Source organism: Aristolochia californica, unplaced genomic scaffold (assembly GCF_029961685.1).
Source record: "Aristolochia californica isolate CCGP_79_NKW_82.1479 unplaced genomic scaffold, dmAriCali1.0.hap1 SCAF_14, whole genome shotgun sequence".
In the NCBI taxonomy this organism is placed as follows: Eukaryota; Viridiplantae; Streptophyta; class Magnoliopsida; order Piperales; family Aristolochiaceae; genus Aristolochia; species Aristolochia californica.
In genome coordinates, this window is record NW_027181815.1 from 7442272 (window position 1) to 7470264 (window position 27993).

At 37.9% G+C, this 27993-nt stretch overlaps 1 protein-coding gene across 4 annotated transcripts; it reads left to right on the forward strand.

Annotated features, from left to right (window-relative positions):
* The first annotated feature begins 1053 nt into the window (after window positions 1-1053).
* LOC137950373 (putative transcription elongation factor SPT5 homolog 1) lies at window positions 1054-27649 on the forward strand. 4 transcript variants are annotated; one of them, XM_068796809.1, is made up of 22 exons: window positions 1054-1576; window positions 10057-10295; window positions 10375-10521; window positions 10608-10769; window positions 10842-10925; window positions 18217-18287; window positions 18482-18842; window positions 18926-19081; window positions 19171-19268; window positions 20066-20114; window positions 20195-20347; window positions 20423-20566; window positions 20643-20733; window positions 20876-21037; window positions 21119-21167; window positions 21256-21350; window positions 24028-24106; window positions 25151-25205; window positions 25311-25422; window positions 25511-25654; window positions 26878-26981; window positions 27098-27649. In XM_068796809.1, the coding sequence occupies exons 1-22, from the start codon at window positions 1282-1284 to the stop codon at window positions 27338-27340; spliced, it is 3093 nt and encodes a 1030-aa protein (XP_068652910.1). In that variant the 5' UTR covers window positions 1054-1281; the 3' UTR covers window positions 27341-27649. The 4 variants fall into 4 exon arrangements, with proteins under 4 accessions (XP_068652910.1, XP_068652911.1, XP_068652914.1 ...); XM_068796810.1 differs by having other exon boundaries at window positions 26881-26981; XM_068796811.1 differs by lacking the exon at window positions 1054-1576 and adding an exon at window positions 8038-8582.
* The last annotated feature ends 344 nt before the right edge of the window (window positions 27650-27993 follow it).

Here is a 27993-nt window from a genome sequence, read left to right on the forward strand (position 1 = left end):
TCCTTTCCCGACATCCTTTGCAACTTGCCAGGAAATTTTATTATATTGATTGAAAATTTTATGACTATGATTGTTCCTTAATCACACTAAGTAATTATGATTTCAATTTGTTGTATCAAAACTCAATTTCATGCTATATAATTTTAAATATATTTAAATCAAAATAAAATTAATAAAAATATTAGAAAAAATATTATATATTCATATTATAAAAATACTTCTTTATAAAATACAAAATTCTTTATTTTATAATTTTAAAATAAATGACTTGAAAGTTATATATTTTTTATCATTATTTGTAAATAAAGTAATTGTGAAATTTATTTATAATAAAAAAATATTTTTTTAATTTAAAATATTATGTTTAATTTATTAATTGAATTACTTCAATTATATAACATAAATGTAAATTGAATTCTAAATTACCTTTAAGGAAGTGTTTGGAATCCACAAAAAAAAAAAAAGGAGAAATTATATTAGTTTATATTATTTGGGAGCAGAGATTCACTAAGAGGAAATTTGTTTCTCTCACAAAATGATGAAATTTGGGGAGAAAAAAAAACTATAGTTCTCTTTACTAATTTTAAAATTGAGAGAATATTTTAAAATTTATTAATTTTTTTCTTTTTATTTTCCATATATATCCAAACAATTGAAACTATAGTTCTCTCATATTCTCTCTTATTTTCCACGGGCATCCAAACAAGAGAAAATAAATGTATTTTTTTTTTATCTTTTTCTTTATTTTCTCTCCACTTTTCAAAAGAATAATATTTTTTCTTGTTTGGATGCCCATAAAAAATGAGAAAAAAAACGGAAAAGAAATATAATTTTTTTTTTTAGATACTCAAGTTTTTATTTCTTTTGTTTTCTCCCCAAATTCTATAAAACAACAAAAAATACTTTCCTGTCCTCTTGATTTCTGTTTTGTGGGTTCCAAAACGGCGATCCCCGATCGAATAATACGGAAAAGGCCAGCGATGCTCGATCAGCATGCGAGGTCTCGTAGCAACTGAAGCCGCACTGGGTGCAGGCTATGACCGTGCACAGGGCTCTAGCGATCTCGCGGTGAAAAATCCGCACACAGAGAAGGCAGAACGTAGAGAGTAGAGAGACGAAGCTTGAGATCGATATCAGTCGGTCCTTCCCGTCTTCTTCCACTGCCTTTCACTCTTCCAGTTCTGATCTCCTACTCTACTAATCCGAGGATTTTATTTATTGCCTTTAAGTTATTTTTCATTTGTCTGTTCTACGAATCAAAACCCTAGCGCATTTGCACCTATGCCTCGCCGCCGTGACGAAGATGCTGAAGAATACCTCGAGGACGAGGAAGATGATTATGAAGAAGACGATGATGACCGAGGGGGTTCGAGCCAAAAACGTCGGAGATCGGAATTCATTGATGACGTGGCCATTGAAAATGAGGAGGAGGAGGAAGAAGAAGAGGATTATGAGGACGAGGATATTGGCAACCCTCGCAAACGGAAGCTGAAGAAACAGGCCTCGCAGTTCATAGACATGGAGGCGGCTGTTGATAGCGAGGAGGATGCAGAAGATTCGGAAGAAGGGGAAGAAGGTACTTCACATTTGTCTGTTTTTTATTTTTTTGTTATACATCTTCTCCTTGCGAGAACGTTGGTAATTTGTGCGTCAGAAGAGAGTGTAAAGCTATTTGTTTCAGTCTAGGTTTCCCTTCTCGCGGATGACTTGTGCTACCTCTTTCTGCTATACTGTCGCTTGCGTTGTTTTTTCTTCTTCTCTAGCATTCAACACTTTCTTATGTTCTGTTCCGTCTCCTAGTTTTTTTTTTTTTTTTTAATAGTTTCAACTGTCGTGAATTTTTACGAATCGTGAATTATACAGCTACGACAGTGAGCATATAGCTTTCTGTTTTTTTTTCATTATAATTGCTGTACTTCTTGCTGACTTGATGTACTTGAGATTTGTTGCGTATATTATTCGTTGTTTCTAATGTTTCTGGAACGAGTTCCAAATATTCCGTTAGTTTGTCATTATTCTAAGGCCTATAAAGAAGGTCATCCGTGTATTGTTTGCAAATGTAAGGAGTTACAAATTGGACTCAAATTAGAGATAAAAGAGCACTGTGAAGGTGAGGCTGGAATTTATCTTCCATGGTTTGGGGCAGTAGTATAGAAAAACTTGTTAGTGTCAACATTTTTTAGCTACTGGAAATGAGCTTTTCTAATATATTAGCTCTTGTTTCATTGCACCATCCAAGTTCCCCTTCAAAAAAGCACAGCCAACAACCTCTTCCTCTGATTGTGAATGACTTTATCTAAACATTCTATCTCTTGAGTTTTTGTAAGGAGGTCTTCTTTTCTCCTTCTTAAGGTGCTAAAAACTTGCCTTGACGAATCTTTTATCATTTACATTTAGAGTTTTGAGCTTTGATGCAAACCCATAACTAGGGGTGGTGTCGAATTGAGCCGAACTCGAATCTGCCTATGTTCAAGCTGGGTTTGATTTAAATATTTTGAACTCGAGCTCGAGCCGAGCCTAGTCTTGGGCCTAAAATTGTAATCGAGCTCAAGCCCAATAATTTTAACAGAGTTTGAGATCCAACCTAAATTTAAAATTTTGCATAAAATACATGTCCAATAAACTGTATATAAAATTATGCATACATTTTACATAAAATTGGGCATGAAAATTGGCCGATGATAATGACAAACAACTCAGATCCTTCATGACGACTAGCTTACGTATTTGACAAAATAACAAGCTTATGTTCTTCCCGACAGCTTCATGACATCATGTACTCAGATCGGCCAACAGTGTATCAATAAATTGGCCGAAGATGGGGCTATTCACACAACAACTTGCTGTTGGAGATTCCCTCGTAATATTTGGTTGAGGAGGAAGTGGGGGCAGAGACTGTTTTTGAACAACTAGTTATTCACTGGTTAGAAATCCATCACTATTTCCCCAAAGTAGAAAAAAGTTCTCAAAAGGATAATAATAGATACTGGTAAAACTGTACTCTGAAGAAATCAGGATAAGCTAGGTTACATAAGAACCTGTAAAATTTCATAGGTAATTGAAAAAGATCAAGATTATGAACAAGAACTGATAAAATTTTTGTGTTGAGAAATACAGAAAATTGAAACAAACTTCTACCAGGTAAATAGAAAAAAAAAGGGTAAATGTAAACAAGTAAGATTATGAATGAAAATGTATAAAATTGTACTTTTGTTTTTAGAAAATGCATAAAATAATACGTGCTGAGAAGAAAATGGAGTTAGCAAACTACATAAAATGATGCTCTACATACTAAAAAATTAGACCGTACACAATGTACTTTTTTTTTCTGAAACATATACAACGTACTCTTAGAGATAGGTAACAAGATCTGGAGAGGATTTAGAAGAATCCTATTTAAGCTAATCAAACTTTTTTGCCATTGAAAACTAACGCAAAAGTAAGTTGAACTGCCCGTGTCTGCATCAGAAAAGATGTTGGAAGAATGAAGGAGCAAACACACTCCCTTTTCACTCATCACCTCACTCCTTCCTTCTCCTTCTTCTTTTTTCTTTTTTTTTTTTTCTCCTTCAACATCTTCACCATCATCACCCTCATCCCCTAGCTTTTGCTAGTGGTGTCTTCTACAACCTTCCTATTCTGTTCTTCATCGCCATAGGTTTCTCAGGAATTCTGTAGACCATCCATGCAATTGTCGCAGATGGATTAAATGATACACTGTGTTTCTTTTTGTATATAAAAAAATGAAGCTCTTGGTGGCTAGTGGTTCCAAGTAATCAAGTTGGATTCACATGAAAACAGAAAAGCTCGCATACACAAACAAAACAATATAAACAGAAAAGTGCGTATAACATAGTCTTAATGCGAGATTGAAGAAAAATAATGGAATACAACATATCCAGAGTAGATAAAAATGCAAAAAAATCACTGTTCCGTTGGCGACGAAAAAAAAAAAAACCCAAAAGATAAAGAATAAAAGAACTTACCTCTGTTCAGTCACTTTTGTCGGCGAGGAAGAACATCGGAGGAAGAAATCGGAGAGGAAGAAGATCAGAGAGGAACAACGAAGAATAAGAAGACAAAATCGAATAAAAAACCAAAACTTACCTAAAAGAGCAGATTGCACTCCGATTTTTTTTCGCAAGCAGTCGATTTTCTTCCGATCTTCCCGAGCCCCAAATCCCCATTTTCACTCTTGAACTCTCTGTTGCCGATTCCTGACTATCCTGATACCAAAGAATGAAACACGAAGAAGTTGCTAGTTGCTCGGGCCTTTGTTAAGTTAACGAGCCGGCTCGCGAGCTTCTGAATTGAACCGTGGTTCGCTCGAGCTCTGCTCGTTAACTTAAACGTGCCCAATCTTGATCTCGAATTTGGTTCAAGATCGAGATAAACCGTATCAAACAGAGCCGGAATAGAGCCGAGCTCGAGCTGCTCACGAATCGGCTCAGTTCGATGCCTCCCCTACCCATAACCAAGGTATATTCTTGTCATCAAGCTTAACACATTCAAACTGGATAGGAGCCAGACCTCGACATTTTCTGTCTCAATCTAAGAGGATGGGGCAATGATCGACTATGGGTTTTGGTAAGGCTTAGAAAGGAAAAACATCTAGCCTAGAAGCCATAGAGAGGATCCAATACAACTCTAACATGACTCGATCAGCTTGGCCATTGCTCCAAGTGAATGGGCCTCTGACACAGAAATATGACTCAAATCCATAGTATTAACAAAATCAGTAAATGCAATGATTTCAGTAGTGATACAATTTGGAGGCCTTGATTTCTGATGCCTGATCCTGCTGTCATTAAATCACTCCCAAATAGGTGTTCCTTATAGAGATGAGACTGGCCAATTCAAGCCAAGTCAATGCTGTCTCATGATTAGTATTCAGTCTGTTGATTGCAGAAATGGCCCAGAAAAAGTAATCAGTTCTGCGCTTCACCTTTGAGCAAGGAGAAAAGAACAGTTCTGAGCATCCAGCACCTCAATTTGGCTATTGGACCAAAGAATGTCAATATTACCAGAAGAACTAGTGGACCCAACAGTCCCCATCGAAAGTTAGATTTTTTCGTTTTAGCATGACAATGTTAGTTTAGCATGTGAATGGTTGACTATGATAGATAAGGAGTTCAAAAGTGAAATAGGCAGAGATCTTTTTAGATAATGTATTGCTCAGAACCTCTTTTTAGAATAACTGTAGGAGTTACAGGCTTGACTACCTATCTGGAGATGAGGGAATTGAACAGTAATAACTGACAGTTGTTTGGTAGGCCATTCAAAGAAGTAAGATGCTTTACCACCTCAAAGAAAATTTTAGATTATCTAAACAGCCACATAACTGACTTTGCATATTCCTGTGAGGTGCCCATTCAATAAAATGTGTTTTTTTTTTCTCCCTGAACTTATTGTGAAATTGGTATACATGTTGCTCCTAGGAAGCAGTGTTTGAGCATCTTGGCTTCGATCTGAGTGGGGCATTCTCTAAATGGGCACAATTGATTCTATGCTGAATTCTGGATTACTATAATTGAACATCCCTCCACTGCCGCCGTTTAATCTGTTTTGTGATATTTGATACTCTAGAACATGTAATAACTCACATCTCTTTGATCATTTCAGTTGTCATTATGAATAATTTTATGAGATTACCAGCTCATAACGTGAATTTCATTAATAAATTGAGATTCAAAGAGAACAGGAGAGCGAAACTTAACAGAAAACAACAAGGAAAAGGATTTCCCAGTTACCAGAGAAGGCTGATTTACCTCTTGCTTGGCTAGCTGGTCAGATTCTGGTGTGCTGCCAGATCACTTGTGAGAGGAAGAGAGGGAGAAGATCTCATCTTAAAGGTGTCTAAGATGCTGAGAATGGAGGCTCTTCTTTGACATCCAGCTGATAAGTACCTGAGAGTTGCCTTCTACAATTGAAGGACTTGAGAAAGATTGAGAAACAGCCACATAACAACAACTGGGGAGTGTTGCTTGATACCTCTAATTGAAGCTTTACTTTCTGCTTTTGTGGAGTCTGAAACAGTGCTGGACCAGGAAAAAAGACGAAAAAAAGTTCCCTTCCTTGCCCCTTCCTGGTTTTTTAATATGCCCACTGAGCTTCCATTGAAATTAAGCTAAAACTATCCTAGTGGTGGATGAACCCTGGGAGCCAACTGACCAAAAGGTTCACTTCAGTGATGACAACCAATGGCCAATCCCTTCTAATAACTGTACATAAGATTGGGGGAGCAACAGGGAGGAGGGTCCTGGATAGGATTGAACAGCAACTATTTCAATTGTCCTCCTATGTAGTTTTGAGAACCCTGAATGTTCTTATGTTCTTTTCTTTCTAGAGCTGCCAGTAGGGGTGGGCATGGGTCGGGTTTCCCGAAATCCGAACTTGACCCTGAACACCGAGCCCAAAACCTGAACCCGAAAAAACCCCTAAATGTTTAACCTGATTCAAATCCGATCATCGCCCACGCAACCCATCCTGGCCCCGTCCCTGTAAACCCACCCCATCCCGGCCTCGTCCCCGTAAACCCGACCCATTCTCGCCCTGTCCCTGTAAACCTGGCCCATCCTCACCCCGTCCTCGTAAGCCCGACCCATCCTCGCCTTGCCCCCGTAAACCCAACCCATCCCCACCCTATCCCCGTAAACCCGACCCATCCCTGAACCAGGGTTTGTAAAATGTGGTATGGGGTGGGTTTCGAGGTAGTTTTCCAGAGCGGTGGTGCTTTACTTGAGTTTGAATTCAAAAACTCCTGTGACAGCTGACAGTTCCGTACCTGACGGGGTGATAAGACCGGGTTAACGGACATTACCTGGTTAAAGGGCAAAGTTGCTTGGGTATTATCTAGAGGATAACGCAGGGCCGGAGGTTGCTGGTTCGCTGTCTGAAATATAAAAACTGGGTTATGATCATGCAAACTTCAAGGATAAAAATGGGTACTTGGTAAGAGCAAAGACTAAAGGGAAAGGATGAAAAAACTCTCTTTTCTTTTTTTTCTCTTCTTCTCCATCTTCTTTTACTTCTCCATTTCCATGTCAGGGTCATGCATGCTCTGATACCATGTTATGTTTCAAAGAAGTATGGAAAATAAAAGAGAAGAGGGTAAAAAATTTGAGAGAGAAAACAAAAGACATGGAGAAACATGTTGGTTTTGATTAAGAAGAATGAGAGAGATGTCTTACTCTCTTACATCATATCCTTTTATAATGGAATACAATTGAATTCTACTAAAAATAAACTTTCCCTAAGTCCCCAATTACACCCAAAAGCAAACTTACTAAACTGAAAATAAAAAAAGAAAACACAACTAGGGAAACCTCCTCTTTTATGCCAGTTTTTTCTTTTTGAGCTTGCTTCTCTTGTGAGACTTATCTTGTATGAGATTCACCTTAGACTCCATGAAGCTTGCGAGATATGCTTTGCATGAGATTCATTTTAGACTCCTTGATATGACTTCTTCAACAAAATCCAATTAGCTAGTGAGTTGTAGGAGCTGCCCTTTTGTGACTACTATTGATATTGGGAGGGGCTAGCTTCAGTTTGATCTCTCGCACTTCAACTAGTAGCTTGTATAAGCAAAATTTAGAAAGTTTGGATGGTGCCCTAGAAATTTGTAGCTTGTACACCCCAAAATTTAGAAAGTTTGGATGGCAACCCCTAGATTATCGAAAAATTAAAATCAAATTAACACTTTTACCCTTAAGGTGCCCTTTGACTTTTTAGAAATAAATGCCCCTAAAATTACAATTTTTCCCCTCCCCTAACTTGGTACATGTATGCTTTTACATAAAATTCGGTTTTATCAATATAGCTATCTGATTCAGCCTGTTCGGCTCTGATTTTTTAACTCCAAATTCTGTTGTCAAGGCATTTGAGAAGGGGTGTAAATTTTGATTTTCAAGATTTGGATTCGCTTCTTGAGCGACCCCTTTTAGAATGTTCATCATATGCATCAAAGCTTGGTTGGCTGTAGTGGTGATTGGATGGAAATATTAACAAACTGCTGAATTGCAGAGGGATATCTGTGATGTTGACCCAGGTTGAAGCTGAAGCTGCTTGATCTTGAAATTGATGTTGCCATGGGCCGATTCCTTGCCAAGTGCAGCCTCCTTTAATTTGTTAATACAGTTTTTCAAGCCTCAGTTGGTAGGGAGATCAGCCAAAGTTTGGGTCTGAGGTAGTGAACCTTGGCATCAGAGGCAAGCATCCAATGCTTCCCAATTTCTGATATGGCATACTTGTAGGTCTTCCTTTGTACTTCAATCACCAGCTTTTTTGGGAGGTACTCATTATTGGGTTTGTGAATGAGGGATCTATTATGAGTATTGGTTGCCCTAGCTCCATGTTGGCTTCCATGTTTTTCTTCTGTGGGGGGCTGATAGTTCTTCCTTGATTTTCTAGTACATCTTTCTGAGATATTGCATCTGCTCCCTAGTTTACATAGGTGTCTATTTTCAGTAGTTGTTGGCAGGGGGGGAAGGCGCATCACCAAAAATATTATGAAGGTGTTGATGACCTAGCTATAGTCTGAGCCAGTGGAAGCAGCTTGTGGCTAGTTCATTGATCCGATTGAGGTATTCCCCTATATTCAACATCATTGCATAATATTTTTCAGTTCTCTTCTAGAATTATGAAGCTGATTCTTTTTTCTGCCTCCTAGATTTTTTTCTTTAACCCTTTTTCAATAGTGACCCTTCTAATTGTAGATATCTAGGTTGAGATGATATCTTGAGGGATGCAGAAGAAGGATCTCTTTTGCTGAATCCTCTTTTTTTTTTTTTTTTTTCTGCTGTCCAGTTTGTTTTATTTAGCTGTTTTCCAATAGTGGCAGTTTTAAATATGGATATGAAGTTTGGGATGACTGTGTGAGGGATGCGGATGAAGGATTTTCAATCTGTTGTTTTCATGGTCATTTTAATTACCTTTGAATCAAACTGGATTATGCCGATGCATAATTGATGGTGCCCTTCTAAGGAGGAGGAGGATATGAAGGGACCTTGAGTCAAGTATAATTTCTGGTGATGAGTCGTCATCGGAAGGGTGGAGATTGGGTGTGCTGCATGTCGCCACTTCTATTTTCTAGTGCCATCAATTTACCTGACCAGTCTTAGGTGTAAGGCATTGTCTTTAAATGTTTCCTTTTATTGCATGTGAGCTTTGTACTTAGTAGGCTCCTTTTGTCTGGAGCATTCTTGAAGTTTCGAACTGTTGGAACTTGATGCATCAGTGGTATTTGTTGGAACTTGATGCATCAGTGGTATTACTGGAAACCCTCAGTGAAGAAGGAACTTAAATTTGCTTAGGCAATGCGAAAGTGGGTTGTCCTTTTGAGGGTAATTTGACTTCCTGTAATGGTGTTGCGGCATTTCATTTCTTATTTGCCCGTAAAATTGTAAAATATCCATTAATTTAAAAAAATACGAATTTTATTTTATTTCTGAAAATACAAGGTAAGAGTCAGGGTCACCGATACTTTTTGGAGACTTTGAGGTCGTATGCCATACTGAGTTTGGTTGGATTTTTTAGCTCATATATTATTTTTGAATTTTTTCAGTAGCTAACTAAAGAATCTCAAAGGAGGCAATTCTTTTGTATTTTTTTTTCTCAACATAAATTTGGACTTCAACCTTCATAACAAAAAGAGTTCTTTCAGGGCATGTGAGATACACATGCCCGTCAATCATTAAGGGCTTTGTTAAAAGAGAAGAAATTTATTATTTCTTTGAGAAATCGTGGAGCTGGAAAGAGTGAATTTTGCAGATAGTGGAGCTGGAAACAGTGAAGTATGCAGATGTCGGCTTTTAAAATTGCATTCCTAAATTTGGCTTTTGAATTAGTCAATTTCAACTCTAAATACTGGATTCGAAAATTCAGTTTGTTGTTGATTTGATAAATACTGGATTTGATTGTCAATGGTGAGAGCTGTCAGCTTCTAACAATGCCTTCTGAGGGATTTTGCCATTATGATGTATAGTTCTTACCAAGGTTACTTTTACTTGCAGGCATGCACTTTTTTCGTTTTACTAACTTATACCCTTTGGAATCCAGGTTTTATAGAACTGGGTAATGACCTGGGAGATGAAGAGGAGGATAGGCATGTACACCGTCGCCCATTTGTGGCTGAAGAGGAAGAACAAGAGGATGTTGATGCACTTGAGAGACAAATTCAAGAAAGATATTCTATGAGGTCGATTCATGGAGATTTTGATGAGGAGACAACAGATGTTGAGCAGCAGGCTCTTCTGCCATCAGTGAAGGATCCCAAATTGTGGATGGTTAAATGCGCGGTATGGCATGTTTCCATCTCCCATTCTGCTTCCCTCACACACCATAAATCTTACTGAACTTGTTGGTTCATTATTTCAGATGGGCCGTGAAAGAGAAGTTGCAGTTTGCCTTATGCAGAAGTACATAGACAAAGGATCTGAGCTGCAAATCAGATCAGCTATTGCCCTTGATCATCTAAAGAATTACATTTATGTTGAGGCAGAGAAAGAAGCCCATGTTAAGGAGGTAAGACAGAAGTCAGTGGCTCATGGTTGTTGATTCTTGAAACTGTTTTCTGTTTAGCTCATGTCTGTGAATGTGTGGATATTCAGGCTTGCAGAGGTCTCAGGAATATCTTTTCTACTGCAAAGATAACGATTGTACCCATTAAAGAAATGACTGAGGTTCTTTCAGTGGAAAGCAAATCCATTGACCTGTCAAAGGATGCTTGGGTCCGGATGAAGATTGGAACTTACAAAGGAGATCTTGCTAAAGTAACGCGCTATTTTGTTATTCATGGTTATGTTCAACTTATCTCATTCTAATTATGTATTCCAACTGTGCAGGTTGTAGATGTGGATAATGTGCGCCAAAAAGTTACGGTTCAGCTAGTTCCCAGGCTTGATTTGCAAGCTATTGCTAATAAATTGGTTAGTTCTCCTTATATATTTCTGAAATATTTTAATATTTTAGATTGGGTGGTCACCTTTACTTTGTACTTTTTATTAGAAGTGGTGTTAATTAGTTAAACAAATGGTAGTATCTCTTATTTTTTGAAACGGAGTATCTCTTATTTAGTAATGGAATGTTTTGGCATCCTAGCTCTCTTTCTACCATATGTTATTGTGTCAATAGCAAATGTTTGTCTGTTAAGTGAATTCATAGTGAAAGGAAGAAATTCCAGCCGCCATTGATCTGAGTGGACATGCACATGGGGAAGAATGTGAAGTGGCATGCGTGGAAGTTTTCATGGAGGATGATCTGAAAAACAACTCTCATTGATGTACTTTTAGTTTAAAATGAACTCTTAATTGGGATGCGCTCATTATCTGCCTATTTGGGTGCCTGTTAAGGACAATAATTTAGTTGGTTGATGGGAAGAATTTTTCCTTTGAATAGTATTTCGGTGTGTTAAGTATTTCATTATTTCTGAACCTCATGAGGAAGATGGGAGAGTTGTTCCATATCTCCCTGTTAAAAATGTCAAAGAAAAAAAAAATTAAGCCCTGATAAATTGCTGCAAGGGTGTTAGTTCTTATCTCTCATATCTGGCATGTAATTCATTTAAAAATCATATTTGTTTAAAATATTTCATTAAACACATAGAAGAAGATCCCAGTAGGGAGAAGAGATTGCAGGAGCTCCCTGGGAGGGTTGGTGGAGGGAAAAAGAAATTACATCTAAATGACAACTTTAGGAAGGAGACCATGACAGATACTAAAGAAAACAGGAATCTACTTCATTGGATAGGTGGAGGTCTCACAACAAGATGTTAATGAGAGCACTGCTTTTAGCCAGTGACTCTCTGGTGCAATTTCACATCAGGGGGTTTGCTCAGGTGGTTCTCAAGAACCACAAATGATTTCAACCAAGTGCAAGAGGTGATTGAGGGGGATTTTTTCTGGAACTCAATAAATAATGGCGGCGGATTCCTGTTCTTTAGTAAAGGAATTCTAAAAATTGTTAATAAAAACTTAGGCCTTGGCGAAGGGACCATAAAAGAAAAAATCCTTGGTGAAGGGCTTTCAACTCTCTCTGTTGAATTCTGTTTACTCAAAGCAGCAGAATATAATCCAACATGTCTTTTCTCTAAAAAAACTAAAAAAAGCTGCAGAATATAAGAAGACTATTAGATAATACCTTCACTTCTTGCTGGACTGGGATGGCATATTAAATTGCGGATGGCACCTCCTCTTCTTGCTGGACTGCGATGGCATTTTAAATTGCTGCTAAAATTGTCTACTTAAAAGTTGTTTCCTGTGTAATTCAGGTATATGCATTAGCTCTGTAAATTTGATTTCCAGTGCAAGAATTAATTGCTAAAGTTTGTCAAATAGATAGGGAATCTTTTCTAGTAGGAATACTGTCTGAATCTGTTTTGTTTCCCATGGGAATGTCTACCTCCTGTTGTCATGTGTTCCCTCGTAGATTTCTAACAATATAACCTCAATGGTGTGATTCTCAAACCCTTCATATTTGAAACCCTTGCAGATTCTCACCGAGACACTTTTTTTTATCAAAGTTTCATCTGATATTTAGTTCTTTTATTTCTATTACCTGCTTATGAGAGAGCGATGGGCATTCTTATATTGATAAGAATATGCTGATATTCTTTGGGAAGGCTTCTCTCCTTTGTAATATGCTCTCTTGAGCTTTTGCCTTAATAAAAATCAGCATCATTTAAAAAAAAAGAATATGCTGATATTTCATTTAATTTTTTCCTTTAAAATTCAGCTCCGAGGAGCTTTTTTTTTTGTTTGCGATTAAGATAACTCTGACAGCTCTGTTGGTTGCATGCTGTTCACTTTGAAGCTTCTAAATATGAAAGCAATTTCGAAGTGACTCAATGACTTTGATCATAGATTGTTTATGGAAGCCATCAAGACCAAAAAGATAAGTATGATGAGGAAACATTGACTAGGATGTTATAAATCGTTGAGTGAATGAAGAACCAGCCTTCCGAGATCCGCAAATTCGGCGGCAGATGTGCTTGCCAGGCAGGGAGCTACCCTACAATCGCTGGTTGTAAGGGACATGCTCCCCCAATTTTTGTAATTTCTCCTATTTTATTAATACATCTTCATCAAAAATAAAAAAAAAGAGTGAATGAAGAACCAATCAATAGAAAAAGGGGAACTTCAAAATAAAACAAAAACAGGAGTAGCAAAAGGAAAGGCTCTTATATGATTTACATATCATGGAATATTTGAGGAGTTCCGAGGAACCTGAAAATGTGCAACAATCCGGGAAACTCTTAAGGACAAGAGAGCAAAATTTTGGCCATTTTTTAAGGAAACCAACTGCCAAATGACTGAGACCCTTGTTGGCCTCACCCCCAATGGAAATCCCTTGATGCCAATGGCGCTGCTGAGAGCATCCTCATAGTTTGGGATGAAAATGCTTTTGATCTGTTGGATGAATGCATTGGAGGATTCTCAATTGGCCCGAAACTCTTTGACAAGGAACAAAGACTGACTCGGTGTCTAGTGGGTATTTATGGCCCAAAGATACTGTCAAAGAGCAGACTTCTGGGAGGAACTACCTAATCTCCTCCAATTATGGTCCCAACCTTGGATGCTGGTATGAGACATCAAGGCTATCAGATTCTGGAATGACAACAATCTCCTGGCTAGGCGTATCACTTCATCCATGAGTTCTATGATTTCATGGGGCCCATGAATTGGAAGAAATAGTCACCTCTGGAAAATCATTCACATGGATCAATGCTCAACAACTACCAACTCTCTCCCACCTTGACCGTTTCCTTGCAAATGATCATGGCTCCAAGCATACCCAAACACCAGTGAAACAACTTTGGAAGACTGGTTTCAGACCATTGGCCCATTATACTGGACTCATGCGCCACTAAATGGGGAAGAAAACCTTTCCGACTTGAGAATGCCAGGTTGAACTCTGAAAATTTCTAGCGAAGGGTTGAAAATTGGTGGAATGACCTGGAAGTCTAGGGACCGGTTGGTGGATCTCTCTCTCTCAAGCTAAAACAACTCAATTTCAAGCTAAAAATCTGAGCAAAGCAGTCGAGAGCCACCTTTATTTGTCAAAAGGAGTTGCTCTGAGCCCAAATTCACGATCTGAACATGACTGAGGAAGTTAGACCTTTAATCAATAATGTATATTCTCTCAGATGCATATCCTCAAATAATTTGCAAAATGTTAATAACCATGACCAGATTTATTAAAAGCAAAGAGCCAGATACAAGTGGCTTATTGAGGGGGATGGCAACACTTGATTTTTTTCACCATGCTTGTGAAGAGTCTCTACTTGGAATCTTTCAGCATGTCTATGAAAAGAGATATTTTTTTCAGAAACACCCTAGTCTTCTAGTATAATTCTAGTGAAACATTTATTTTGCAAGAGTTGCACAAGAATGACGGCCAGAAAATGCATAGTGACACCAAAATTTCTAATAGAAAGTAATTAGAATTTTATAAAATTAAGCAACTTTTTCAGATGCTCATATCTAGTGCGAGGAAACGTTGTTGAGTCTTCTTAAATAAATGAGGATGCCTATTAAGAAGTCAAGAGGAAAAAATTGAAGAAGCTAAAAAGGACAAGCAAGATGGAAAAGTGAAAACCTTTCTTACAAAGGACTTAGGTGAGCAAATTGACTCTCATAAAAGCAACCTTGGCCAGTATTCCAAATTTCTTCCTGTCCCTCCTTCCTTGTCTGATGGGTGTTGCTCATCTTATCGAACCATTGGAGAGAATCTTTCTCTGGAGAGGTTCACTTGGTTCTTTCGGATACAGTCTAGTTAATTTGAGAGTGGTCTGACTGCCCAAAAGGATTTGGGGGCTGGGGATTTGTAAAATTAAATTAATGGTCGATGCTCTGCTTCTCAAATGGGTTTGTTGCTTCGAGGTAGATCATAATAGCTTCTGACAGAATATCATTTGTGCTTTCTATAGGGTATTTGAACATTCTCCTTTTCATCTTAAGGAAGGGGTCCATAATGCCACTACTATATGGAGATCTATTTGTTCCAAAGTGGGTATCTTTAAGCACCACATTTGGTTCGGAATCAGATCAAGTTGGGAACCTGGTCGTAGAAAGACACTTGGTTTGGGCAGCAGAGCTTAGCCTCTGAGTTCCCACTCATTTATCGTTTGTTTTGGGAGAAAGAAGTTTGTTTCATTGAGTTATTGGACCACAGTAGTGGGGGAAATTGGAACTTGAATCTTAGATGTTCTATGTTCTATAGCAAGCTGCCTCAAATGGAAGACCTTCCTAGCAAAATTGATGGAGTATATGTATCTGTGGGTTAGGGGATGACCACCTCATCTGGACTGCACTAAACCAGCCCCCACTAAAATCAAATTCTTCACGTGGTGTCTCATATAGCGAAGAATCCTTAAATGCAGACAACTGCAATGGCGAGGTACTTTCATTAATATCTCTTATAAATTCTGCAACTCTGCCCTATAAACCATTGACCACTTTCTGCTACTGTGTCCATTTGCTTGGGAGGTCTGGTGTTCATTCTTTAGAGTTTGGTTTGCTATGTCTCCCAAATTATATTTTTGGCTCCTCCTGCTTTCCTTTGAGGAAAGTGGGAAAACTCTTATGGTGACTAACAGCCATGGCTGTTCCCATGTTCATTTGGCTCGAGAAGAACGACTGCACCTTCTCCACCAAGTCGGCGTCAATTGGCAGAGTCATTGTCGACCAATTCGTGGAATATTACAGTGGGCGAAGCTATTCCCGGACTTGAGGAATTTCTGGTCATTGTCATTCGTTAAAACTGGTGTGCGGGCCCCCTTTGAAGTTTATCTAGCCACAGAATCTAGTTGCTAGGGTCCATCCTCCTGCTGGCCATCTGAAATTGAACTTTGATGGTAGTTCTTTTGGTAACCGGGCCCTACAGGTTGTGGGGTGTGTGATAAGGGATAGTAGTGGCAGCAACCTTCCCACATCTTTTGGACCTTGGGAATAGATGACTTGAACTCTGTGGAGGTGCACTCTCTCCTGAATGACCTCAAGTATTATCCTGGATGTGTCAAGCATTGCTCAATCCAATGATTACTGAAGGAGATTCAAAAAGCGTAATTACATGGGCTAGAGGGGTACTATCCTCACAGTTAGTGTTTTTATAAAAAAAAACTATCCTCACAGTTGGTGTTTTTATAAAAAAAAAAACTATCCTCACAATTGGTTTTTTATCAAGAATTTCTACCAATTGAAGACCTCACAGCTCGTGTTAGTGTCATGTGGCTGCATGTGCCAAGAGAAGCAAATGCTCTGTCTGATCAATTAGCTAAATCAGGGCATAGTCATTCAGATTTACAAGTTGTTACCATTTCGCCATGTCCTGATTTCAAATTATTTTTATTCCTTTTGTTGGTACCTGGCCTGCACTATGTTTCTAGTTTTCTTTAATAAATTTTTTTCCCTGTTGAAAAAAAGGATGGAAAAGAGAAAAATAGAGGAATTGGAAAAGCATGCAAGTGTTGGATTGGTCAAAGCAATAATCTGAGTTTCTGTAGAAGTAGGTTAACTTACCTTAATCTAGTATGTACAAGTATGGAGGTAAACTTTCAAAGTGTAAAAGTCATTGCGCTAAGAAAATGTAAAGTAACATGTTATGAAATATGAATTGCTGCGTTAGAAATGAAGTTTTAAATGCCCTAAAATTACAAAAAGACTGAAACTTATCCAACCGTAACTATACAGAGTTGATTTTGAGTACGTATTTTAGTAAAAAGTTGCTGTTTTACATTGTGTTGGCTTTCTTTTTGAAGGATGGCTGAATAGTTTATGATATTCTAACAAACACTTATATTTTTATTTTCCATGTTGAGCTTGAGTGTTTATACCCATGAGCATATGTACACTTGCACACTCATGTGCAACCAAACAAACAGGGCCAAAACTGGGGAATTTGTCGAGTTGCCAATCCTAGTAACCCGAGTCAGATTTTGTTACTGTATTTGATCCTGATTCCTGGGCTTTCTGATTATATTTGGTTAAAAAATTGTCCTTGGGTTACAAACAGTTAGTTACTAACAAGATCTTCCTTCTTCCCCTTTGAGACAATTACTTGTTTGAAGAAATCTTATTCCTCTGTTAAAATGTTTGTATTCACACCCCTAGATCAGCGAACATCTGATTGCTGATAGGGCAAGCTCTTTCTTCCTTTGTTGATGAATATCTTCTTTCATCAACTAACTAGTGATGGGAATCTTTGTTTCTCTTTTTAATTTTTTACATAAAATCATGCAAAGGGAGGGGGAAAGCCCCCCAACAAGCAAGAAGAAAAACTAAGAAACAACGAATAAAGAATACAATGAATGAAAGAGAACAAAAATACAAAATTCTAGCAGTCTAGTTGATGTCTAAAGAAGAATAATGTGCATGAGGATAAAAAGGCTGTTACCATCTTATAGTAGTGTATGTATGATATTAAAGATGGATCTAAAAAAATAACCTCAGAGTTGGAGTTCCATGAGGAGTTGGAAGTGCAAAAAACGAAAAGAGTTGGAGTTCTCTGAGGAGTGATGGATGAAGGTGTTTATATTTTCAACAAATATTAGTGCTAGAATTCATTATCTTGTTCAGTAATTTATCTGATACTCTCACTTCCAAAAAATGAGAGTATGATCTTGGATAGGCCCAATAGATGATTTGCTTTTCGTCCACTTCCTATTGTTTGGCGATATAGGTCTGACATTGGTCTAGGACTAGTCAGTAATGTCACTGCTTCCACCTAGTCAGAGTCTTAAACAAAAAAAAAAAAAAAGATGAAAAAGTTCTGATATTGAACAGCTCAGCTTTTGTTTTCGTATTAAACTTGAACTAGGATATTATAAGAATCATGATAATTTAAAGAAAAGGTCAACTAAGAAACTTCTAAAGTTTTTTTTCTGGTTTTTGTTATAGTAAGAAAAAAAAAAAGTATTTTGAGCCTGCTGCTGGTAGGACGTGTATCATGCCGGTTTGCTAATTCAGAGAATTTAAGCAGATGTTTTTAACCCTAACAACTAACATCTGTTGCTGCAGTTACGAGGAAATTCATACCTCGTTATTGGCATCCTGTGCATGTGATTGATTGAGAGTTCTTTGTGCAAAGTAAAGTTTTACCTTTTTAAGAAAGTTTTTGTATCATTTAGTAATTTGGTGTAGTTGTCAAGGCTAACGTGTTTCAAGTGAGTTTAAAATCTTCTTTAATTAATTTATTATGGCTTTCTTGTGCTTTTGTGTTTAGGATGGTAAAGATGTTGGCAAGAAAAAGGCCATTCTCCCTCCTCCACGGCTTTTTAATGCTGATGAAGCAAAGTAAGTTTTTTTGTAGCTTTTATCTCCATATTATTATCCATATTTTTTAGACTTTCTAATATTACAAGAAAATGGCTGATCTATTCCTTTCTTTCTCTCCCTCTGTCTTTCTCTTCCCCATTTTCCTCTCCTCCCTTGTCTCAGTTTTTGTTGTCTAATTGTTATTTCCCATTTTATTTTTTGTTTATGTACAGAGAGATGAATATCAGGGTGGAGCGCAAAAGAATTTTACATGAGGATTATGAGATGGTTGGTACTATGATGTTTCGAGATGGTTTTCTGCACAAGACAGTGTCAACAAAATCGATTAGTACCCAGAATGTGCAGCCAACTTTTGATGAACTCGAGAAATTTCAAAAGCATGGGGATGAAATGGATGGTGGTGCTAATGCTTTGAGGAATTTGTCTACTCTTCTTTCAAATAGGAAGAAAGGTCATTTCTTGAAGGGGGATGCAGTTGTGGTTATTAGAGGGGATCTCAAGAATCTGAAAGGATGGGTTGAAAAAGTGGATGAAGAAAATGTTCACATCAGACCCAAACTATCGGGTTTGCCTGTAACTACTCATGCACTAATCTCTGAATGTTTTTGTACTTGTTGAAGCTGCAAATGACCTCAATGAGATTTGCTCCTTTGCAGGCAACTCTTGCTGTCAATGATAGAGATCTCTGCAAGCATTTTGAACCTGGTGATCATGTGAAGGTTGTCTCTGGGGCTCATGAAGGTGCTACTGGTTTGGTGCTCAAGGTTGAGGACCATGTGCTTATCATTTTGTCTGATGCAACTAGAGAAGATGTATGTGGTTTGCACTTTGACTGAACTAAGGCCAGAGAAGCGATCTTTTCATTCCAGTAAGTCAGAAACTAATTTTGTTTTCTGTTTAGATCCGTGTCTTTGCAGATGATGGAATGGAAAGTTCTGAAACAACTTCAGGGATTACAAAGATTGGGGACTATGAACTACATGACCTTGTTCTACTCAAGTATGCATTCGAAACCATTGTTTATTTCATACGTAAAAAATGTTTCTTTCACACAATGCGAGTTGCCTCTGGGTTGACAGTTTATGTTTTGCTTGGCCATTCAAAAATTCTGAAGATACCATGTCTGTGCATTTTATTTACTTTTACATTTTGGAAACTTGTCCAACTTCGGAAAATTTGCTTTGGATAATAATATGATTCATAGAATGAAATCGGTGATTTACATTCTCGGAGATAAAATGACTTAAATCTCATACTGACACTATTTATTTTACTTATGTGACCCTCTATTGCTGAAGCTTTACACTGTGGTATATACTGTTGTGACAGAGCTTATGTGTAGCTGATACATTGTCCTTTAAAACGACTTACATTACCATTTACTTTTCAGTTTGTTGTATTAGTAGTCATGCAAACCGAAAGTAATGTTTGCTGTATTACTAAGCATGGTCGCAGATGTTTATGTTTGCCATCGAGTATGCAATCTTTTTTACAATTTTCATCATTTTTATTTTTTCTGCAGAAGTACCCCGATATACTTTTGCTTTGGATCAGCTTCCTCTCTTTCTCTCTCTCTCTCTCTATCCTTGTCTGCTTTGCATGAATTTCCTTCCTTGAATGTTGGTTGAACCTGCTTCCTCTCTCTCTATCCTTATGTGCTTTGCATGAAATTTCCTTCCTTAAAATGTTGGTTGGATCAGATACATATGTTAGCTCTTTCAAAAAAAAACGTATTAATTGTTTTTCTTTTTCTTTATATCTGTTTGTTAAATGTGCTCTGACTGAACCTGTTGCAGTGATATGAGCTTTGGTGTAATCATTCATGTAGAAAGTGAAGCATTTCAGGTGAGTGGTGTCAAATGTCAAACATGGAGGTATTGTAGTTCAGGCTGTGTTTGCTTTTGCTCAAGTGCTTCCTTTTTCAGGTTCTTAAGGGTGTACCTGAGAGGCCAGAGTCTGCCAAAGTCCGGTTGAGGGAGATAAAAGCTAAAATAGAAAAAAAGGCAAATGCTCAAGATCGTTATAGAAATGCTGTGTCACCGAAAGATGTTGTGAAGATTCTTGAAGGACATGCTATGGTATCTTTTGGCAATTTTTTTGAGTTGGGATGAATATTTTATATTTTAAAATATTTATTCAAAATTTTTTCGCAGGGAATGCAAGGTCCGGTTGAGCACATATATAAGGGGATGTTGTTCATCTACGACAGGCTTTACACCCAGAATTCTGGTTATATTTGTGCCAAAGCTCAGGCATGTGTTGCCATTGGAGGAGTACGCAGGGGAAACAATAGAAATGTACTGTTTTAAGCCCATATTTTACAATTTAGAGGATAAAAGAAAATATATGTTTACTTCTGGATGATGACTGCAGGGTGTTGATCCCCTGACCTCAAGGTTAGGCGACCTGAGAACTTCACCTACTTATGCCCAGCCCCAACCACCCCATAAACCGCCTAGAGATTGTATGTTTCTGGATCTCTCTTGAAATCTGTGTGGTTCTTTTCACAACATGATATTATTACACGCGTTTAAATTTCAATCTATAATTTTGATTAGTTTTGTGAAAAAAAAAAACTTTCTTTAAAAACTTTTGTTCTAACTCAGATGCTGCTCGAGGAAGGCAAAGAGGGGGGAGATTTGATTCTTTAATTGGTACAACAGTAAAAATTAGGTCAGGTTCCTTTAAGGGTTACCGAGGACGTGTTTTAGAAGTTAAGGGCCAAGATGTTCGGATTGAGCTAGAGTCACAGATGAAGCATGTTACAGGCAAGTCTCTCCCTCTTTCTTTCTCTCTCAGATTTTGTTTTACTGATCTTTCTTTTGTACTTAACATCTTGAGATATGCAGTGAACAGCAATCTGATCACAGATGCAGTTTCTGTACCAAGTTCACACCGGTGAGAAATTGCTATCATTTCTTTATTGTCTGATATCAAGCCTGATGTTATATTTGTTTTTGTTTATTAATTCCTGTTTTGGTATCAGAGACACATCGCAGTATAGTATGGGAAGCGAGACACCTATGCACCCATCACGTACTCCACTTCACCCATTCACGACTCCAATGAGAGATCCTGGAGGTACACAAATGTAAATCTTAGATATTGAATTGTTTGCTTCAATTTGTGCATATATTTTTGTTGTGCCTCCTTCAGTGGTGGTACCAGTTGTGTTCTGGATGGGTTTTGAAAAGATATTCTGTGCAGTGTCATGTACTTTACTCCATACTAAGCCTTTACTCATTACACTGCCATGCATGGTCCTGTGAGCTGATGACTGGCCTTAATCTGTTTTGACATTTCTCAATGATTACGTTTTCATTTTTTCATTTAAACAGTTTACTTCTTGAGATAGTCTATAAAGCATAAAAAAATTGTTAGATCATAGCTGGTGTCAAACTGCATGGTTGTGCTTTTAGTCATTTTTTAATTCTTTTTTATTAAAAATTGATGCTTTTAGTTTTTGATGGAAATAATCATCTACAGTGTGCTCCTTTAGGTATTTGTTGAAGTTGAATATCTTCTATCAAATTCTTTCCTATGTATTTCTTGAAATGACTGTTGCAAGATTATTTACTTTAACTAGGTCGTACTTGTAATAAAATTGGGAAAGAGCCTATAAGAAACACTATCGTCAAGGTTTTTTGGCAAGAACCTGAAAGATTAAGCACTTTACCTCTACAGTGCATATGAAAACATTTACCTATAAAACTAGGGTCTAAATTCCCTTGCACCCACTTTATACACTTGTATTTCCTCAAGCCTGATTATTTTTAGCTAATTGTATTGTATCTTGTTGGCCTCATGTTCCTGGTCAGTAAATAGTAATGCTGACTAGGGTGCAGAGGGTTGGGGCTAAATTGGGAACTTGATCCAACCCAAGTGGGAATAGTCTCAGCTCCTCACTCAGTGGAGGGAACGGGTGATGGGAGAAAACCAGCGGGATTTGAGGGTAAGGATGGCTTTCAGACCCTGACCCATGGGTCTTATTACCATGTAATTCTGTCTTTAAAAAAGCATCTTTGTTCGAAAGAAAGGCACTCTTTACTTTAACAAGGGCATTTAGGAAAAACAAGAACATTCAAGGAATCATTAAATGACACTAAACTTCTCTTATGATTTTATTGTTTTTATCTATTTGTATACTTTTACGTATATTTATTTTCCCATTATTTATAAGGTTATGGGCCATGGGCTGATGCGGGGATGGATGCAGGGACAAGGTTCAGGAGTAGGGTAATGGGGTGAGGAGAGGCTGCATTTGCACACCCCTCGCGAGTTTTAGGGTCCGGTTTGTGGGGCAAGTTAAGGTTTTCAAAAGCCCATCCAGAATCCCTCTGTATGCACCCTTGAGATCGCTAGATTTCTAAAGAGGCATGAGTCTCTAATCCCTCTTTATAATGCCCCCTCCACTTGAGGCTTTACCTTTGAGCCTGTGGTCTGTGTGTTACTTCCATTCAATAGAATGTCTTATCATGTAAAAAAATGTTTCTTTTTTTCCAAATGTTAAAAAAAGATTCTTTTATAATTTAAGTATAATCGAGTTGAAATCACCACTTGTTTTCTCCAGACCAACCTTTGATGGCTTTAAAAGATTCATTAGGCTCACCCATGTGAATTGGTGAAGTTACTATTTACGTCCTCGGATATTGGTAATTACACCTGCCTCCTGATTTAAAAATTTCATTAGGCTCACCACTTTCGTATGTGTAAATGGACACAGATGCCCTTATTAGAACCTATCAAATAAAAAAATTATTTTATTTTGTGCAAAAGAGGAGGCCTAGGTACTTAGGTGGACCTCCTCTCTATTTTCTCTCTCATCTCTCTCAAAGAGGAGAGAGGTGACGAAGGGCCAGTAATCCTTTCCTGCAAAAAAGGAAATGGAAAGCAGAAAATAGGTAGGCTGGTGAGTCTTCCCAGAAAGAAGGATAGTGAACATACTGACCTTCCCTAAAAAAATAAGAAAAGAGGGACGTTGGTTCTCTCTGTGTTGTTGCCCTCCTTTTTCTCTGTTTTCCCAGGAGGCCCTGCTGTCCCTTCCTCTATTCTGTTCTCCAGGGAGGGCTGCTGGAAGACCATCCAACAATCTAGTGGATGGGAACTTCCAGCTCTCAGAAATTGCTAAAAGGTTCCATTTCTTGCCCGAGAATCAGCAAAGATATTCTATGAGGTTGTATTTTAGTAGGTGCGAATTGGTGACTGTCAAAGTAACCTTCTTTATAATTGTGTTAACTGTATAAGTAGGACATTGAATTTTGACTTTTTCTTACTATTTGATTAACCTGTTAGTGGGAATAATTCCACATAGGTTAATGTCAGGATTTTTGCCGGGATGTTAGTGGGACTAATCTGACATTTATTAATGCCAGATCTGGGACACTGACTGAATTTCAGTGTTGCTTTGGTTAGATTGGGAAAGGTTGAACTGCCCTCTTAGCTAACATTTCCAGGTTTCCTATGCTGAGAGACAGGAGAGTGTAAGTTCTTGATGTTCTTTTCAGTAGTAGTTGCTATCTCTATTATTAAAAAAAAGAGTAGTAGTTGCTATCTCGAGTTGAGCATTAAGTTCTGACTATTATTCTGTGCCTCAGATGCTCATTGTATCCTACTATTGCTGCTCTTTTCTGGTTTTAAACAAAAATAGTTAAGATGTATATGGAGTGTTTATTGCATTGGAGAAAACTATCATATGCTTACTTTTTAGTGTTTTGGTGTGGTAATGTTCTCTGTTTATGATGCTTACTATTGTCTTCAGCTACGCCCATTCATGATGGTATGAGAACACCAATGCGCGATAGAGCCTGGAATCCTTCTGCACCGATGAGTCCAGCAAGGTCTGTCAATGCATATTTCATATTTTATGAGTTTGCAGAAAAGTTATAATATGCTTATTCTCCTCAGGCATACTTATGTAAGAGTTGTTTGCCCCCGCTTACTCTTACCTCTTTTTTCTAACTGCTCATGATGTGGTTCAACAACACCTGGATTGGAACCCAGCTCAGACTGCGAGAACTCGGGGAGCCAAACAGTACATAGTAATGCAAATTAGGAAGGGTAATAGTGGGAATTAGGGCCCCAGTTAGCTAGAACTTACCGCTCTATCCTGTTCTAGCAAAATTGTCTGCAGTACAGTCTGCTGAACTGGGAGTTGGCTCCAAGAGATGTGGAGACCTCGATTGCGTAAGATCATGAATCTCATCAAATATATGCCAAAGTTTCCATGGGGTATCATGGCTGTTTTTATGCCATCCAGTGGCAAGTAGTGCCATCTTGAATAAGGACCGGTCACTGTCAATTTTTTCTGAAAATATATAAATAATTCCATTTAAAGAGCTGAACATTCAGAAGTAATTCAACCACCTGTCTCTCTTTTTTTTAAGCACTAAATCATTTAATGCAGCCATCACTTTATGGTTTCAGTTTCTAATAGTTAGCTATAACTTAGAGAGGATGATATCTATGTGGAGGTTGATTATATCATTGAATACTGGCAATGTTAATAATTTTCCTCTGTTGCAAGTACACTTCATACTTAGAAAACTGTCCTGTAAACCATCTTCAGCTGAGCTTCTTAGGAAGTTAGATTTGGTTCTTTAAATGGAATTCTTAACAAGGTTGACACTGATGACGTTGATCCCAGCCATGCCAGTCTTTTATGTAGCAATTGCATTTCTGCCTGATGCTTATTCTTATCATGTTTTTATGAGCTATGGAAATTGTAAATGATCTCATCTTGAAATGTGAAGATCATTGTATTGTGTTTTTATATGTTACTTTCTGCTGTTAATCTCAAATGTCTATAGCCGACACTTATGCACTTGATGGTTTGGCAAATGTTCTTAACTAACTATTGCTGTGGGTGTGGTGAACAAAACCAGGGATAATTGGGAGGATGGAAATCCTGCTTCATGGGGAACCATTCCTCACTATCAGGTCAGAATTGACGCATCAATTTTCTTGCCATTGTTTTTTTTTGTTTTTTTTTTTTCTAGAACATGTTTAGCAGTCAAATTTGAAAGTGACTGCATTTTTCCTCAGCCAGGAACTCCCCCTGCACGCCCATATGAAGCACCCACGCCTGGTTCAGGTTGGGCTAACACTCCTGGCGGCAATTATAGTGATTCTGGAACACCTAGGGAAAACAGCTATGGTACTGTTGTATTTACTTTCTTTTGCTCATAAATGGACATTCGTATTAGTTACGGTGGTGATACTTTGATGTTCTGTCTCTTTGGCAGCAAATGCTCCAAGCCCATACTTGCCATCAACCCCTGGTGTCCAGCCAATGACACCAAGTTCTGCTTCCTATCTGCCAGGTACTCCTGGTGGGCAGCCAATGACACCAGGCAATGTTGGTCTAGATGTAATGTCTCCTACAGTAGGTCTGTTTCTTTCTCTATTCTCTCACTTTCTGATGGGCGTCCTTTATGGATTTGGTCTGGCTTTGCTAAGAATATCTAAGTTATTTTGTTACTCTACATTATTTTTTTGCCCACACCTCTTGAAAAACCTCCACACTGGGTTGCGTTTTGAAGGTACCTCTTTTTGTGCTTCTCTAAGAAGTCTGGAATGTTATACCCAGCCTGGCTTGGCATATGTTCTATTTCCTCTGAAATTCCTTGATCAAGGAAGCCTTATTAAGTTGTTAGGAGTAATGAATTAAATATGCTTGCATTTCATAATGCTTAGTTGTCGTGGGCTCATAATTCATCATGCTGTGCAAGTACAGTAGTACGAAGTCAGTTCGTACTAGTATTTAGTTGAGATGCTTTGTTTCTTGGAGAAGTTCAGAAAGAAAGATTTATTTTACTGGAGTAGAAACAAGAAGTCGAGGATTTCATATGATTGATGTTTCCCTTGATAGAAGGCTAGAAATTGAGATGATTTATGTGCTTTAGGAAAAGACTAGAAGAATTCCTTGGTTGTGGATTAATTCCAAAATGGTCTGTGCTTCTCTTTAAATTCGTTGGAGTGTTAAGAAAATGTTGATATGCTGATTCCTTTTTAAATGTTGGTATGCTGAAAAAGTGTAGATGTACTGTTTCCTTGTGGCCATGAATGTGGATCGGTTGGTTGGATGTCTCGATTTTAGTGTGGATGATTGGCTCTAGCATCCGTGATGCTCACCTCCTAATTCCTTTGGGGGTGCATGTTACGTCAAAATTTAATTCATGAAATTTGTTCCATCAGTAATGACAGTGATTCTTTGTATATGCGCAGACTTCTTTTCTGCCTGTACAATCCGATCGACTTTTCAAGGAACAGCTCGAAACGAGTCTGTCCCCTTAATTATCAGTTTAAATTTATTTCAGAATTACCATCCAAAAGAAACTATTGCCGAATTCTTTTGAAAAACTTTATTATGGAATTAATGGATGAGATTGGAAGTCCTCTGACAATGCATGGTGTAAGAAGTCTACTAGTGATATTTGGTTATTCCTTGATGTAATATTTTGTATTTAGGGATGCAGTTACTTGTTACATTCACTTATTATTCTCTTTTTAACTTCTTAAGTATTGATTACAAAATTTTCTAGTCAAATGTTGTTTCAAAATTAGTTCCAAATTGTAGTGGCGTCTGACTTGTCTATGAACGACATTTTAGCAGGCGGTGATGGTGAAGGACACTGGTTGTTGCCTGATATTTTGGTCAATGTACGCCGATCAGGAGAGGACTCACTTATTGGGGTTGTAAAAGAGGTGTTCTCGGTATGTACTAATGTATCTTGTTTACTACAAGAATTTTTTTGTTTGTATGTTGCCTGTTGTTCATTTTTAAATAATGTCAGGATTTGCCGTTGACTGACTGGACCATTTGTTTGTAGGACGGATCCTGCAAGGTTGCCATTGGTTCGTCTGGGAATGGAGATACGGTTACAGTCCTTCCGACGGAAGTGGAGATGGTAGTCCCTAAGAAATCTGACAAGATAAAGATCATGAGCGGTGCTCAGCGTGGGGCTACAGGAAAGCTTATTGGTATAGATGGTACTGATGGCATAGTTAAGGTCGACGACACCTTGGATGTAAAAATTTTAGATATGGACATTCTTGCCAAACAAGCTCCATAAAGTGGTTTATGTATATTTCCTAGTTTGATCAAGGTAACTAGGAAATTAGATTTTTTGGTCTGTCGTCTTGTTGCCGAAGGCGCTAGATTTTAGAACATTTTTTAAGTGCGGTTCGATGGCGTCGTGGCTGGGCGTGCATTGTCGGTTCAGTGGGTATCATCCTACCCAGTCCAAGTTTTAATGATGAAACGACTATAAATAAACACAAATTTCGCCCGTGATAATCAGTAGTTGAAACCTTATACCGGAGTCATCTCTGTGACCAAAAAATGTCGGAGCTGATTTGAAGAGAAAAAAGAAAAGAGAAAGATTATGCGTGTTATTAATGCACTCTTCTTTCTTTTTCTCATTTCTTCTTCTTTCTTCCAAGATGTATTTTATGTGGAAGCATGTTTAATTTGGAGTGGGGTAGTTGGTCGGAGGAAGTAATTACTTGGAGGTGAAACGATCAAACTTGTGTGAACACTTAATAGTATCGACTTCCCTCGAGGATAACAAATATGTTTTCTTTAAGTTCGAATTTAAGAAACTAGATTGAGATGAAATTTCAACAGACTTATGACTCTCAGCAAATCCACCGCGGTCTGGACTCAGAAGGCCGACTTCCTCTATGATTCCTTCTCTACTTTTCTCATCTAAATGCACTTCTTCTC